Source organism: Triticum aestivum, chromosome 2B (genome assembly GCF_018294505.1).
Source record: "Triticum aestivum cultivar Chinese Spring chromosome 2B, IWGSC CS RefSeq v2.1, whole genome shotgun sequence".
In the NCBI taxonomy this organism is placed as follows: Eukaryota; Viridiplantae; Streptophyta; class Magnoliopsida; order Poales; family Poaceae; genus Triticum; species Triticum aestivum.
In genome coordinates, this window is record NC_057798.1 from 105013141 (window position 1) to 105026423 (window position 13283).

At 46.9% G+C, this 13283-nt stretch overlaps 2 protein-coding genes across 4 annotated transcripts; one reads left to right on the top strand and one right to left on the bottom strand.

Moving 5' to 3' along the window:
- Positions 1 to 239: 239 nt before the first annotated feature.
- LOC123043731 (F-box/kelch-repeat protein SKIP6) lies at positions 240 to 7722 on the bottom strand. Of its 3 annotated transcripts, XM_044466271.1 has the most exons (4): positions 6453 to 7722; positions 6240 to 6321; positions 787 to 1119; positions 240 to 716 (listed from the first exon to the last, which is right to left on the bottom strand). In XM_044466271.1, exon 1 carries the CDS (start codon positions 7635 to 7637, stop codon positions 6504 to 6506), a length of 1134 nt encoding a protein of 377 aa, XP_044322206.1. In that variant the 5' UTR covers positions 7638 to 7722; the 3' UTR covers positions 240 to 716; positions 787 to 1119; positions 6240 to 6321; positions 6453 to 6503. The 3 variants fall into 3 exon arrangements, with proteins under 3 accessions (XP_044322206.1, XP_044322205.1, XP_044322207.1); XM_044466270.1 differs by having other exon boundaries at positions 240 to 1119; XM_044466272.1 differs by having other exon boundaries at positions 240 to 1119; positions 6220 to 6321.
- Positions 7723 to 11593: 3871 nt separating this feature from the next.
- Positions 11594 to 12237, top strand: LOC123043732 (uncharacterized). The gene has a single exon (XM_044466273.1). The coding sequence runs from the start codon at positions 11682 to 11684 to the stop codon at positions 12033 to 12035; it is 354 nt and encodes a 117-aa protein (XP_044322208.1). The 5' UTR covers positions 11594 to 11681; the 3' UTR covers positions 12036 to 12237.
- The last annotated feature ends 1046 nt before the right edge of the window (positions 12238 to 13283 follow it).

Consider the following 13283-nt stretch of genomic DNA (forward strand, 5'->3'; position numbering starts at 1 on the left):
CGGGAACAGCGCCGAAGCTGAGAGGACGCGCCCGTCCAAGAATCGCACCAGCAGGACACATGCCTCCTTTCCGGCCCCTCACCGGCTCGCGTTCGGTGGCAGGAGACGGCTAGGCAGACGATCGCAGAGCTTTCCCTTAAAAACAAGCTAGCGATCAGAGTTAGCGATCAATTTTTTCTTTTTGAGATGGTTAGCGATCAGAACTGGTCGCAGGCTACGGGCTTAAGAGAATATCAACGGATATGAAAGGGTGACTTATGGAGAACTATGAAATCCTCCGTCCTTTAATATTAAGTATAGGTATAGATATAGATATATTTTTTAAACTAAATATCGATGAAGACCGAACCAACACATGCTACATGGCCCTCCTGTCTTCAAAGTTAGATAGCCTGGGGTCGGACCAAAGATGGCGTGGAAGGTGAAGGTGTATGGGCTGCGTTGGAAGTGGTGCCCTGGGGCTAGCGGTGGCAAGGCAACTCTTCCTCGGCGATTGCCTCCTGTGGCCGCAGACTCTGCAACATCTTCTCGCCTTCAGCGGCTCGCCAGACACCATCCATAGCTTGGGGGGGGGGGGGGGGGGGGGGGCTGCTCATCATGCTCGTGTTGTACACGTCATCGTTGTTCTGCAGCGACTCTCCAAAAGCGAAGCTTCTATGCAGCACCAATGGATGTGTTTCTAGTGCCTGTGCTGCTCAGCTGACCATATTTCTTGGCTTATTCATGACAATAACGCGTCAGCATACCACAATCCAATTGGCCAAACACCCACTAAGTTTTTCTTACCGGAATCTTCTTCAGGCTTTACTTTCTTCGTGACTTCTTCATAGTGCCCACGAAGAAAACAACACAGCAACAGTTCTTCCATGCTTGTACGACAGGCCCAACAGATACAGCCTTGCGACATGGCAGTCTTGCTTACCTTGTTTCACGTCGTTTTTAGTGTACACAATTTTGCTGGAGAAACACATCTAGCCAGAAGAAAGGACCGTGGAATCACAATGCAGACCTCCTGTCGAGTAGTTCTCGCTTCCTGTCTCTCAAGGAAAAAGACCTCACCCACAGTGGGCTGAATCAAGCTCATCTTGAGTCAGACAGGTTTATTATTGCTCTGTTTACCTGCAAGCAAGTATAAACAAAATTAAACTAGAAACTAACACCACGCAGACTGATTATGATGTATACAAAAGATACCATGGAGCAGTATATGCATTTCTCATTCTTATAAATATTTTTCCCTATCCAAAGGACCAGAGCAGTCACCACGATATGATAAGATGATGGAAATATGGAAATATTGTTTCTTCATTTGGTGACATGTCAAATTTCCTTCAGTGACAAGGTCAAATATTGTGAGGAAACATTTATGGTATAATAACCACTGCTGCTACTGAAACGATGCATTAGACCTGACTAAACGGTGTGAAGATGTAATCCACGAGATGGGGTAATATGGCAGGTGGCACAAAACAAACTCTATGATCTCATTCATGCCATAAGCATATTACCACCAGAACACAACCAAAGCCTAGCATGCTCATGGGAAAAATCCGGCAGCACCTCCTTTGTACCGTCGGACATCCACGGCAGACAATTGAATAAACAGAGTAAAGCTCGTAATTAACATACAGAGCTCGGTGGTGAAGCCCCAAACCGACATGCTACACCGAAATAGGAAACCAATTGTTCCGAGCACACAAACATATATGGTGGGACCCGTAAATTCCAATCCACCTTGGAGAGCAAGTATAATGGTCATGAGAACAAACTGAAGCAAAGTTAATACACAACAAGTAGATCCTATCTATCAAGAATCATGAAATAAAGTATTAGGGTTATCATGATCAAGCTAGGTAAATGAAATGGGTGTAAATTTGCAGTGAACACCCATGGGAGCTACACCCTTCCAACTACTTGCAAAGCCTCACAGTGATGTACGTGAAACAAAGCTCACAAGAGGTGAGTCTAAAGACTCAGCAAGTACACAACAAAGCATGTAATAAAAATAGATGTAGAAACATAAATACCAGTTTTAAAGATTGTGCCAAAACATGATGAAAAACATATATACCCAAAAACGTGCCTAATTGCATTCCCGAGGGAGCAACCCTTTGCTGCTCTTACACGGAAAATTCACATCTTGAGCTAGGAAGCTCGAAAACAATCAAACAAGATGGCTATGGATTCATAAATATACAAATAACTAACAATTCGAACTCGGCATATGAACTTATGAAGGTCAAAACCAGCAAGTACTTCACTGCTGTTTTCAGATTCAGAAATAGCGAGTAGCCGACTTTGAAAATTCATAGCGACATGAATACTCATGAGAATTAACTGAAACCTTTCGTACTAGCAACTATGCATCACAGACAGCATAGCAGGGAACAAAACATGAATTTATTTGAATGGTAAAAGCTCCTAAAGCCCACGGCAAAACTCTATTCTTCGCTGCCCCTGAAATTCTGAACTGCAAAGAAACAGGCATAACAGGAGCTTCGCAACTCCAATTGATATGTTTAACCACTCAAAACGATCGTGGGAACAATACGTACGAAACATTCCATATATAGGGACTCAAAATTGGTGATTTCCAGATCTGAATACCCAGAAACAGCAATACAGATAGATTCTTCCCCTAAATCCCAAATGAATTTGCTGCTTCCCAACCCTAGGAACCTAGGATTTACCATGTATAGCACCTGTCCAGATCTGAATACCCAGAAACAGCAATATAGATAGATTCTTCCCCTAAATCCCAAATGAATTTGCTGCTTCCCAACCCTAGGAACCTAGGATTTACCATGCATAGCACCTGAGAGGATCATGTAGCGTGGGGGAACTCACCTTCGAGGCTTGAGCAAGGGGAATCGGACAGGGGAGGTGAGGATCTTCTTCTCCTCCTCTTCTTGTTTCCACTTCTTCCTCAAGGTCAGGTCTATGCTGCCCTAGGGGGTTGGGGGGTGGGGGTGGGGGGGCATGGTGCGGCAAGTAGGGACCTGGGGAGGGAAGGGAGGATGGAGTGGTCGGTGGAGAAGAGATAGAACGAACCGTGGAAGGAAGCCTTCTTCTTGGGTAAAAGAAGAAAGAGAGATGTGGAGGATGGAGTGGTCGGCTCATGTGGTGAAGATGAAGATAAGGTCCAACTTCTTTTTTTATATAACATAATTTCAAAATCAATAAATAACCCTCGCCATCGAATCAAACAAACTGTGTAAGATGCATACGAACTCCGGTTTGCCCAAATGAGTAGTCCATTTCGACCGTCTCCACGAGCAGTCCATTCATGCTTTTGGGCTCTCTTTATCCAAAACGAAATGGACTGCTTGTTTGGGCAAACCGGAGTTCAGATGCATCTTACACGGTTTGTTTGATTCGATGGTGAAGATTATTTATTGTACTTTGAAATTAGGTTATATTAAAAAAATGAAGTTTGACCTTATCTTCATCTCCCCCTATCCACATGAGCTGGCCACTCCATCCTCCACGTCTCTATTTCTTCTCTTCCCCAAGAAGAAGGGTCCCTTCCACAGTTCCTTCCATCTCTTGTCCAGTCGGCTACTCCATCATCCCTTCCCTCCCCACTCCTCCCCAGGTCCCTCCTTGCTACACCACACCCTCCCCACCCCCTAGGGCAACCTGGACCTGATATTGAGGAAGTGGAGACAAGAAGAGGAGAAGATAAGGGGAGGAGAAAAAGAAGATCCTCACCTACCCTGTCTGATTCCCCTTGCTCAAGCCTCAAGGGTGAGGTCTCCCACCCTAGATGATCCTCCCAGGTGTTGTACATGGTGAATCCTAGGTTCCTAGGGCTGGGAGCAGCAAGATCATTTGGGAAATAGGGCAATAATTTGTCTATATTGTTGTTTCTGGGTATTTACACATGGAAATCATCAATTTTGAGTCAATCAGTATGTGGAATGTTTTGTATGTATTGTTCCCATGATCATTTTGAGTGGTTAAATGTATCATTTATCAATCGGAATTGTGAAGCTCATGTTATGCCTGTTCTTTTGTAACTGTCAGAAATTTCAGAGGCAACGAAAAATAGAATTCTCCCTGCTATGTTGTGTGTGATGCATAGTTGTTAGTACAGAAGGTTTCGATTAATTCTCATGGCTATTCTTTTTGCTATAAATTTCCAAAGGCGGCTACCCGTTATTTCCATAGTTGTTAGTACTTGCTGGTGTTGACCTTCATAAGTTCATATTCTGAATTTGAATAGTTGGAGTTATTTGTAGATAAGTTCCTTATGAATCCATAGCCATCTTGTTTGCTTGTTTTCGAGCTTCCTGGCTCAAGATGTGATCTTTTCGGTGAAAGGGCAGCAAAGGGTTGCTACCCCGAAAATGCGATAGGCGCACTTTTTGGTATGTTTTTCATATCATGTTATGGTGCAATCTTTAAAACTGATATTTATGTTTCTACAGCAGGTTGCAAGCACCAATCAACCGCTGGTAGCCCCGCAACGGTTGAGGCGAGTACACCGGGCAACAATGGTTAGATTACTCCCTTAATACTATGTTCATGTTCACATTTGTTTTTTACATTCATGCAATGGTGACCATACAATTCCCTAGAGTATATTTAATACACCATACCACTAGTATGTGGTAGGGATTTGTTCTTGATAAAAAATTCCATCATGAGTGGATCTTCCCAATTAAAGGACTGATTCTCGCTTTGCAAGCGTATGGTCCTTTCGGGTCCATCCTCATGTTATTGTCCTCTTGGTGAGGGTTGAAAAGGAGTTTGGATGAGACGTCATCTCTCCTCAGCTTGCCGGCAGTAGCTCAAAGCCAAGTCCTCGGTCTTATTTGGTTGCATTACATTCTTCATGCATTCTCACGCCATTCAAAGCATGGGAGCTTTGAGTATAACATTCACCCGTTCAAGCATGGTTCATCTTCATGATCTTACTATCTATTTTATAACATGCTTTGTTGTGTACTTGCTGAGTCTTTGGACTCACCTCTCGTGGGCTTTGTTTCAGGTATATCACTGTGAGGCTTTGCAAATAGTTGGAAGGGCGTAGCTCCCATGGGTGTTCACTCCCATTACACAACCCTTTTATTCACCTAGCTTGATCATGATAACCCTCATACTTTAGTTCATTGTTCTTGATAGCTAGGATCTACTTGTTGTGTATAAACTTTGCTTCGGTTTGTTCCCACCACTATGTTTACTTTACAAGGTGGGTTGAAGTTTGCTAGTCCCCACCTAGTACCCGTGTGTGCTTGGAACATATGGTTTCTTGTTCCGGTGTAGCATAACCGTTTGTGGCTTCACCACTTTGCTCTATATGGGTTATATGAGCTTGTTGAATGCTTCTGCTTGTGGTATCATTTATATACTCTGTTTGTTCAATTCCCTGTCGTGGATGTCTGACGGTACACGAGAGATGCTGTCGGACTTCTGGTAACATTCCTTCTTACAAGGAGGGGTGTTATAGTTGGCATCCCTTGCAATTGCACAAAAGGTTTGTATCTTGATTACTCAAACCCAACACTATGTTTTTCAACTATGTCAACGCTCGATATTAGAAGGCATTTAACTGGACATAAGATTGCATGAACAACATCACTGCAAATCTTGCTTCTATTTGTCAAATTTACTTCCACAAAACTGACAAAACCAACCTCCCTTGCACATTAGACCATGTTGATCTGATATATAAGTCAAAACTGAATGCAAAATGTACACCAATTCACTAGCTTATCAGCAATGCCCTATCTCTTATGCGAAGAGCCCAAGCTACACGCGGTTTGTATTCACACAAAGCAACTTCATACTACCTCCATTTTATTTACTTCGCATATTAGCTTTGTCTCGAGTCAAACTTTCTAAACTTTGACCAAGTTTATACAAAAAAATTAACATCCACAATACCAAGTCAATACGATTAGAATCATCATTCAATATGTTCATACCATATATATATGAATATATCTTATTGTGAAAGTTTAGAACTTTAGATTGTTTCGATAAACTTGGTCAACTTTATAAAGTTTGAGTTAGGTCAATCCTAATATGCAGAGTACATGAAAACGGAGGGAGTACAAAATCTATGAGTTATGACCGTTACCGACTCACACAAAACAGCTAAACGTCACATCGACCCGAACAACGAACTCCCTGTGTCCATTACCAATACAGTGTCCTTATTCAACATAGTAACCTATGAATTATTGCCAAGTAATTTCTTGACTATTGTGATACCTCTAAGAATATATGCCTACCTCCAGCGAAGCATTCCCCGCAAATGTCAAGTTGTACTGCACACAATACCGAGTTTTTCGAGAGTCTCAGCCAACAATTAATCTGAAACAGCAATGAATCCAAATATAAACAATGTTAGTTGGTAGTTATTCAAACTGTTAAACAACATAAACTGCATGATTGCAGTTGGCGCAAGAAGGCATGTATAACAAATCAACAACTCATATATTTACCTCTTGATGAAACAGGCATGCTCTCCTTGCTTCACATCTGCAGCAACCATGTCATAGATCCAACGAAATGCAATGTGTGATCGCAGAACCCCCCGGCATGTCTGTGAACACAGCAGTATCCCTGGATATTACCTTCCCACTTAACCGCCCCTCTTCAACCCTCGTCACCTCAATGGTAGCCCATTCAATCACCACCATGTCCTTCACTTTGCCTTCTCCCTTACTAGATTTCCCTTTCCACTTCCCTTCCCAGATTAGGTAGAGCAGTCCGCCGACATTGGCAAGAGTGGCACCACAAAGGAACCTCGGCAGCTCCTTCTCCAACCCTTCCACCGTGTTCCAGGTATCAGTGTCTGGATCATAGCCCTTGACCTGTCCCATGTAATCGTAGGAGTAGAGGATTCCACCGACCACAGCAGCACGGCCCTTCCACCCCATGTCCAGGACCGGAGAGACTGGCGCCCACGCCTCACCAGGTGGCGCCGCCGGGTCGTAGACCAAGCCGCCGCGGTCGGCCACCGCAAGGACCTTCCCGGCGAGCGACACGCAGCCGTGCATCCACTTCTCCCGGAGGTGGTCTGGGCTGGGGACGGGGGACCACCTGGCGTGTGGGGAGGCAAGGTCGAGAGCCTCGGCCCAGAAGGGAGACGACGGAACACAGCCTCCGGCGACGAATAGCAGACCGGGAAGGACCGCGGCGGCAGCGAACTCCCGCGGGGAGGAGAGGCGCGGGCCGATGGACCAGGATCTGGTGCGGGTGTCCAGGATTTGCACCGACGAAGCGGGGATCCCGGCCACGGATCCGCCGACGAGGTAGAGCCGGTGCCCGTTGACGGCGACCGCCGAGGAGGAGGAGACGGGGATCGGAGGGGAGGGGAGGGGCAGAGGGGGCCACCCGGGATGCGGCAGCAGCAGGAAGAAGCGAGGGGACGCGGAGTAGGGCGGCCGGACCGAGATGACGATGTGGGGGTCGGAGCGGCCGAGGCGGCGCCGGGCGGCGAGGAGGGGCTCCGGGTGGAGGCAGAGGAGGCCGTGCAGAGCGCGGGAGACGAGGGCGAGGGTTGGATGCGCGGCGCGCGGGAGGAGCGCGATGCACTGGACGGCCAGGTCGTCGGGCAGAACGGGGATGAGGGTTCCGCGGATGGCCTCCGGCGGCTGGGGCGAAGAGGCGGATGCGGCGGACATGGCTCGCCGTCGTCGTTGGGGATGAGAGGGGGAGAAGGATGATGCGTCTGTGCACGACTTTTTTTTTTCTGGGAAGAGTCTGTGCACGACTCGAGCACGGCTGGTTCGACGACGGAGGCACGTCACTCTCTTCTTCCGGGCTCCCGGCCCAAGAGAAGCATACAAGTTTTGGGCTGACATGGGCTAACGTTTTGGGAACATAAACATGGGCTAGTCAACAGTGGACTTGCAGCCCTAAAAAAAAAAAAGAGTGGACTTACAGGTCATAACGGGTGTGATTCTAAAAAAAAGGTTATAACGGGTGTTCTTCCCAAAAGGCTTGTGCTACGTGTCGGCCGGTTGATCTGTGCCAAAGATCGGCTGGGTCAAAAGCCATCCAATGATGTGATTTCTACCGTGTGATTGCCCCATTTCCCATTGCAACACACCTCATATTACAAAAGCTCATTGCAAGAGGATTCATCTTTCAAACCTTGTTGCAACACACTTCATTTTGCAAAAGTATCTCCGGTAAGTCCTCAGTATGACCCCTATTGCAAAGCACCTCCGGTGAGCCCCCTTTCAGCACGACCCTATTGCAAGCACCCTAAGTGAGTCCCGGTTGTAGCACGACTCCCATTCCAAAGCATCTCTGGTGAGACCCCAACACCCCTCCCCCCCCCATTACATCATCCGTGTTGTCATCTCTGCCATCCTCCACAACACTACCTCCAACACTCGGCAGGTGCCATACCTCGGTGAGCTCGCAACCATGCCGACTTGGAGCATCGGTGACGGCGTGGCAGCGGTTCCCCTCCTTTGCAATAGCTCAAGGGAGGGCGTCTTCATCACTGATTTGTCTCCCCTTGCATTGCTGGTGATGAGTGATGGTAGGCCAAGCCTTGCGACAATGGCCCCCCCAACTGGCAGAAGTGAGCAGGAGGTAGACGTTGCAATAAACGGGTGATCCCTGAGGATGCGTGCCAAAGGGAAGAGGAAGGTTGCTACGGTAGTGTGGTCGACTTGACGACGTTGGCCCCAATTTGGAGGGAGGGTAAAGTGGTGAGGCGAGGGAAGAGCAAGGATATGCACGGGAAAAGCTAGCGACGAATACGGACCAGATGCGTGATTCCAGAAAAAAAAGATAAGGTGGAGGCATGCTGAAGACACGTGGCTGTCGCGTGAGGCAACCGGCGCGGTGCATACGGTCTGTCGGTTGAATCTAAACGTTTCCCCAAAAAAATGCACCACCATACAAACAAAAACTCAAAACACATGCATTGACTAAATACACATTTATTATCGCCAAAAAAAATAGTGTTGTAACACACATTTAGCTTTGTTGCTGATAACACAACCCTCTTCTTCGCTTGTATTATTCAGTTTCTCTTATTTTCAGGCAGCCTCACCAAGAGGCAGCAATATATAAGTGTGTTTCATTGCTAGTGTGTAGTTCTAATTTGTACTAAATTTATTTTGTGTGTTTTTGGTGGCAATGATCTTGATGGCGAAGATGAGATCGCTTGGAATAAAAGTCTCATGAGATGTTTTTTTTATGTTTTAGAGTTTTCATGGTCAAAGTCGCCAAATTGGAGAACATGTGATGTTTTGGTTCCATGGACCATCGGCTTCCAACCCCGCAAATTGTCATCCGGATCTCCTTAAGGCAGTTGTGGTGGCAATGATATGGTGTGAAGTGATTTTTTTTTCTGGCAGCTCAATGGTCGTTAGACAACTTGCCATTCAAGACACGCCCCTTTTTGGCATGAAAAACTATCGATATGATCATCAAACATCATGGCAGTACAAAAACACGAGAAGTAAAAAAAAACATTCATGTTCGTAGACCATCTAGCGGCGACTACAATCATTGGAATGAGCTAAAGGCACGCCGCGTCATTGCCCCATATCACCGAAGCTGGGCAAACCTTATTGTAGTAGACAGTAGGAAAGTCGTCATAGTCGTGGCGTGAATTTCAACAATAAGAGAGGGGGAGGAACGAGGGTTGATGATGCGAGGCACATGTAAGTATGCAAGTTCAGGACCCTCACGATGGAGGAAACAACCCTATGTCATGTTCCCTAGATAGACTGATTTCTTGCATATAGTGTCTGATTACAAATGTTCTTAACTCTATCCAAGTGTTGAGGTGCGGCTTATATAGTGTGTGCTTTACCCCTCATCTTCTACGTTATAGAAGAATTAAGGTAGGTAATATTCATGCCTATTATAGAGTAACGGACGCCTTAAAGTACTTAAAACGCCAACCTCCTATGATGGTGATAACGTTCTAATTAATGCATCTGGCCACTGGTCTTCTCCCATCCAAGTGAGGATCCACCCGAGTGATTCACGCCTTTTCATGTGAGTGAATCTCCAAAAAATGAGATCCATGGGCACTAGCACCCAGGACTTAGTTTTATAGAAGAAGCCCGCCCGGATAAGGAACCAGAAATTCGACCCTGACAAGATCCGAACCCTGGCCGCAGGGTGCGCCACCGCCCACCCTTGCCACTAGGCTACAGCCTAGTTCTCATGTGAGTGAATCTCCATTAGAATGGCCGCCGAGTGAACAACCCTCCTTGATGTTGGTTAGTGTTTTGTTCTATTAAAGATGAGGCTTGGGCCCCTGGGCCTTCACGAGGTTTGGATCATCGTGGGCCTATCTAGTGGGGGATGACCTGGTCAATCGTGCTAAGGCCCCAAAGAACTAGCGCACCCGTACAACAACCACCGCTGATGAAGATAAGCGTAGATTAAAAGGATCCAACCAGTACACATAGAACGCACGCGAACGAAGACTAGATCCACTCAAATCCACAGAAGACAAACATCGATCAAATCTCACGATATCCGTCGGAGACACACACCCACACGCCCTCCAACGACGCGAGACACGCCACAAGGACACGGGGAGAACCTCATTCCATATTTAGGGAGCCGTCACCTCCCCGCCTTCCTCAACATTACACAATCCCTAAACAAATTAAAAAAACACTTAAAATGAAGTATGAGCCCTCCCACCGGTAAGGGCCGGGCTCCACTGTGCCTCGATGGTCCCATGTCCACATGAGAGGAGGCATATGAATGGCGGCACCGCGAGAGGCGGGGAAATCCTAAACACATGGGAGCTTTTTTTTTCGGGAAGGAAAAAAACACCAATAGACGTGTCCCTGACTATAATGGTTTCGAAAATCTTATGTTCTCACTCTATTTGGGTTGTTCAACCAATCTTTCAAAACCCTCAAGGTTAGTCTAGCTTACGTAGATGGTCTCTTGCAAATTCTACACGCAAAGACACAATCTTTTTATGTATAGACATCAGATCACTTGACTTCTTTTTAGTGTCTTATGTGTTTTTTTAATTAATAGGGCCATATAGTCCGCTTAAAAAAAATCAAATGCACACTTGCAAAGTACTGAAAGCTGAAAGTTTGGATTTGTTGGACTCTGTATGAACCCAGAACAACAAACTTATACTCCATAACAGTGTGTGATTGATGGAGGGTCGGTCTTCAATGTAAACACGCCAATTTTGTGAGATTTTTGCGCACCTTGTGTGTAGTGTAGTTAAACCCACACGGTGGCGGCTGCACCCACGTATTTTCAAAGGAGAAAATCAACTGCAAATTTGCATAGCACTCTTGCACTGTATGCACTGAATCCAACTCAAACGTGTATGAACGAAGTGAAAAAAGTATTATCCTCTCGCTCTGCTCCAAATGCCGCGTCACATCACCGGTACATACATACGTTTTCACGTATCACCCGGCCCTGAAAAAATAACACGGAGAAGGGGGACCCCGGCCAATCAGATCCGAACCGGAAATCGCAAGCTGGAACGCCACAGCCACATGCCACCTCCGGGGATAACGTTATCCCTCCACGGCGCGACCAGAGCTCCCCACGTCGGACTCCCGCGCCGACCTGGCACGCCGCGATCCCGCCTCCGCCTCCACACGCCCTACTAAAACCTTCTCCGCGCCAACCATCCCGTCCCCCACACACCTCACGCCAGCCCAAGAAGAAGAGACGCCGCTACGCACCCACGCAGTACGCACGCCATGGCCGCCACCGCGTCCCTGTCTGCCGTCGCGGCGCCCCTGTCCGTCGCCGGGCTCAAGAAGGCCACGTCGTTCCGGCCCCTGCCGGTGGTCAGGGCCGGCAGGCCCGCGGCGAGGATGACGGTCGTCCGGGCGTCCTCCGCGTCCGTGCAGGAGAAGCTCACGGCCGGGCTGACCGCGGCGGCCGTGGCGGCGGCGCTGGTGCTGCCCGAGGTCGCGGAGGCCGCGTCCCCGGGGCTGTCCCCGTCGCTCAAGAACTTCCTGCTCAGCATCGTGTCCGGCGGGGTCGTCTTCGCCGGCATCGCCGGGGCAGTCGTCGCCGTCTCCAACTTCGACCCCGTCAAGAGGACCTGATCGCCTCGCCGGATTCTCAGGGCACGTCGCCTCGCTTTGTATCTCCATAAATCTCTTTTCTGTGTTTTATTCGGAGACTCTGTACGTAGAAGAGATCCATGACAATGGAGTTCTGATTAATGGCTGTGTATACTCTGGTTCGTCTGCTTAAACTCATGCTTGCGGGCTGTATCCAGTAATTGGATGTTTGTTTACTTCTGAAGCTACTTCCCCCTTTCCAAATTACTTACAGCGTGCTCGGCAGTATGAGGGAAAGGGAATGGAAGGTTACAAGAGGGAGTATGTCTAGATATTAGACTTGAGAATTACTAGAATTTTAGTCTCAATCTCCATTTTGATGTGTGGTCGGAATTATCGGTGAGTTGAATTAACAGGGGGCTTGGGAAGAGAGACCATGAAATTGACCTCTTTTATTTCCTTTCCCCTTCTCTCCTCAATTCCCTTGCCCCTAGCCAAACAATGAATAATATGTCTTGTATCCTTAAACTCTTGTTCCCTATCACAAATTGCCTCCAACCAAACATGCTTTTAGTTTTAGGTTGATCCTAAATCGAACTTCTTTAAATTTGACCAAATCTATAGAAAATATATCAACATTGACACCATTCAATTACTTTCATTAGATCCATCATAGGATATACTTTTATTCATATACGCGCTCCGTCCCGAATTACTTGTCGCGGAAATGGATATAAATTAATGTATCTAAAACTATAAATTCATCTAGATACATTCACTTCTGTGACAAGTAATTCAAACGAAAAAAGTATATTTCTGATGTTGTAGATATTGGACTTTTTTATATGGTCAAACTTGAAGAAGTTTGACTTAGACAAAACCATAACTTCAACGAATTTGGAAGGGAGGTAGTACCAACCAGTGCAACTTCTTTTCACCTTTTATCAAAAAAAAATTGAATCCAATGTTTGATTCTTGCCTTACGGAACGAACGTCTGTTGCCATCCGATGTGGGAGGATAAACAATGAGACGAGGAAGAATCGGCGGGCGGAGGTGGCCGACTGCCGTTCATGGACAAAAGTGGGCGCCGCTACCTCCAATTATCACACATTGGCGTCACGATATGGGTATAGGTGCAGGGTGTGGTGGTGACTTGGTGTTCGCACAAACAATACTAGTGCTCCGGATCCGCGACGCGCTCATCAACCTGATTGGCACCATTGTTATATGTCTCGACGCAACAGGCCAGTGATGGGGCCCTAGTGGTGGTGGTGGTGGTGGTGGTGGTG

Coding starts and splice junctions, on each gene's coding strand:
- LOC123043731 (XM_044466271.1), bottom strand. CDS start 7,637: ATGTCCGCCGCATCCGCCTCTTCGCCCCAGCCGCCGGAGGCCATCCGC.
- LOC123043732 (XM_044466273.1), top strand. CDS start 11,682: ATGGCCGCCACCGCGTCCCTGTCTGCCGTCGCGGCGCCCCTGTCCGTC.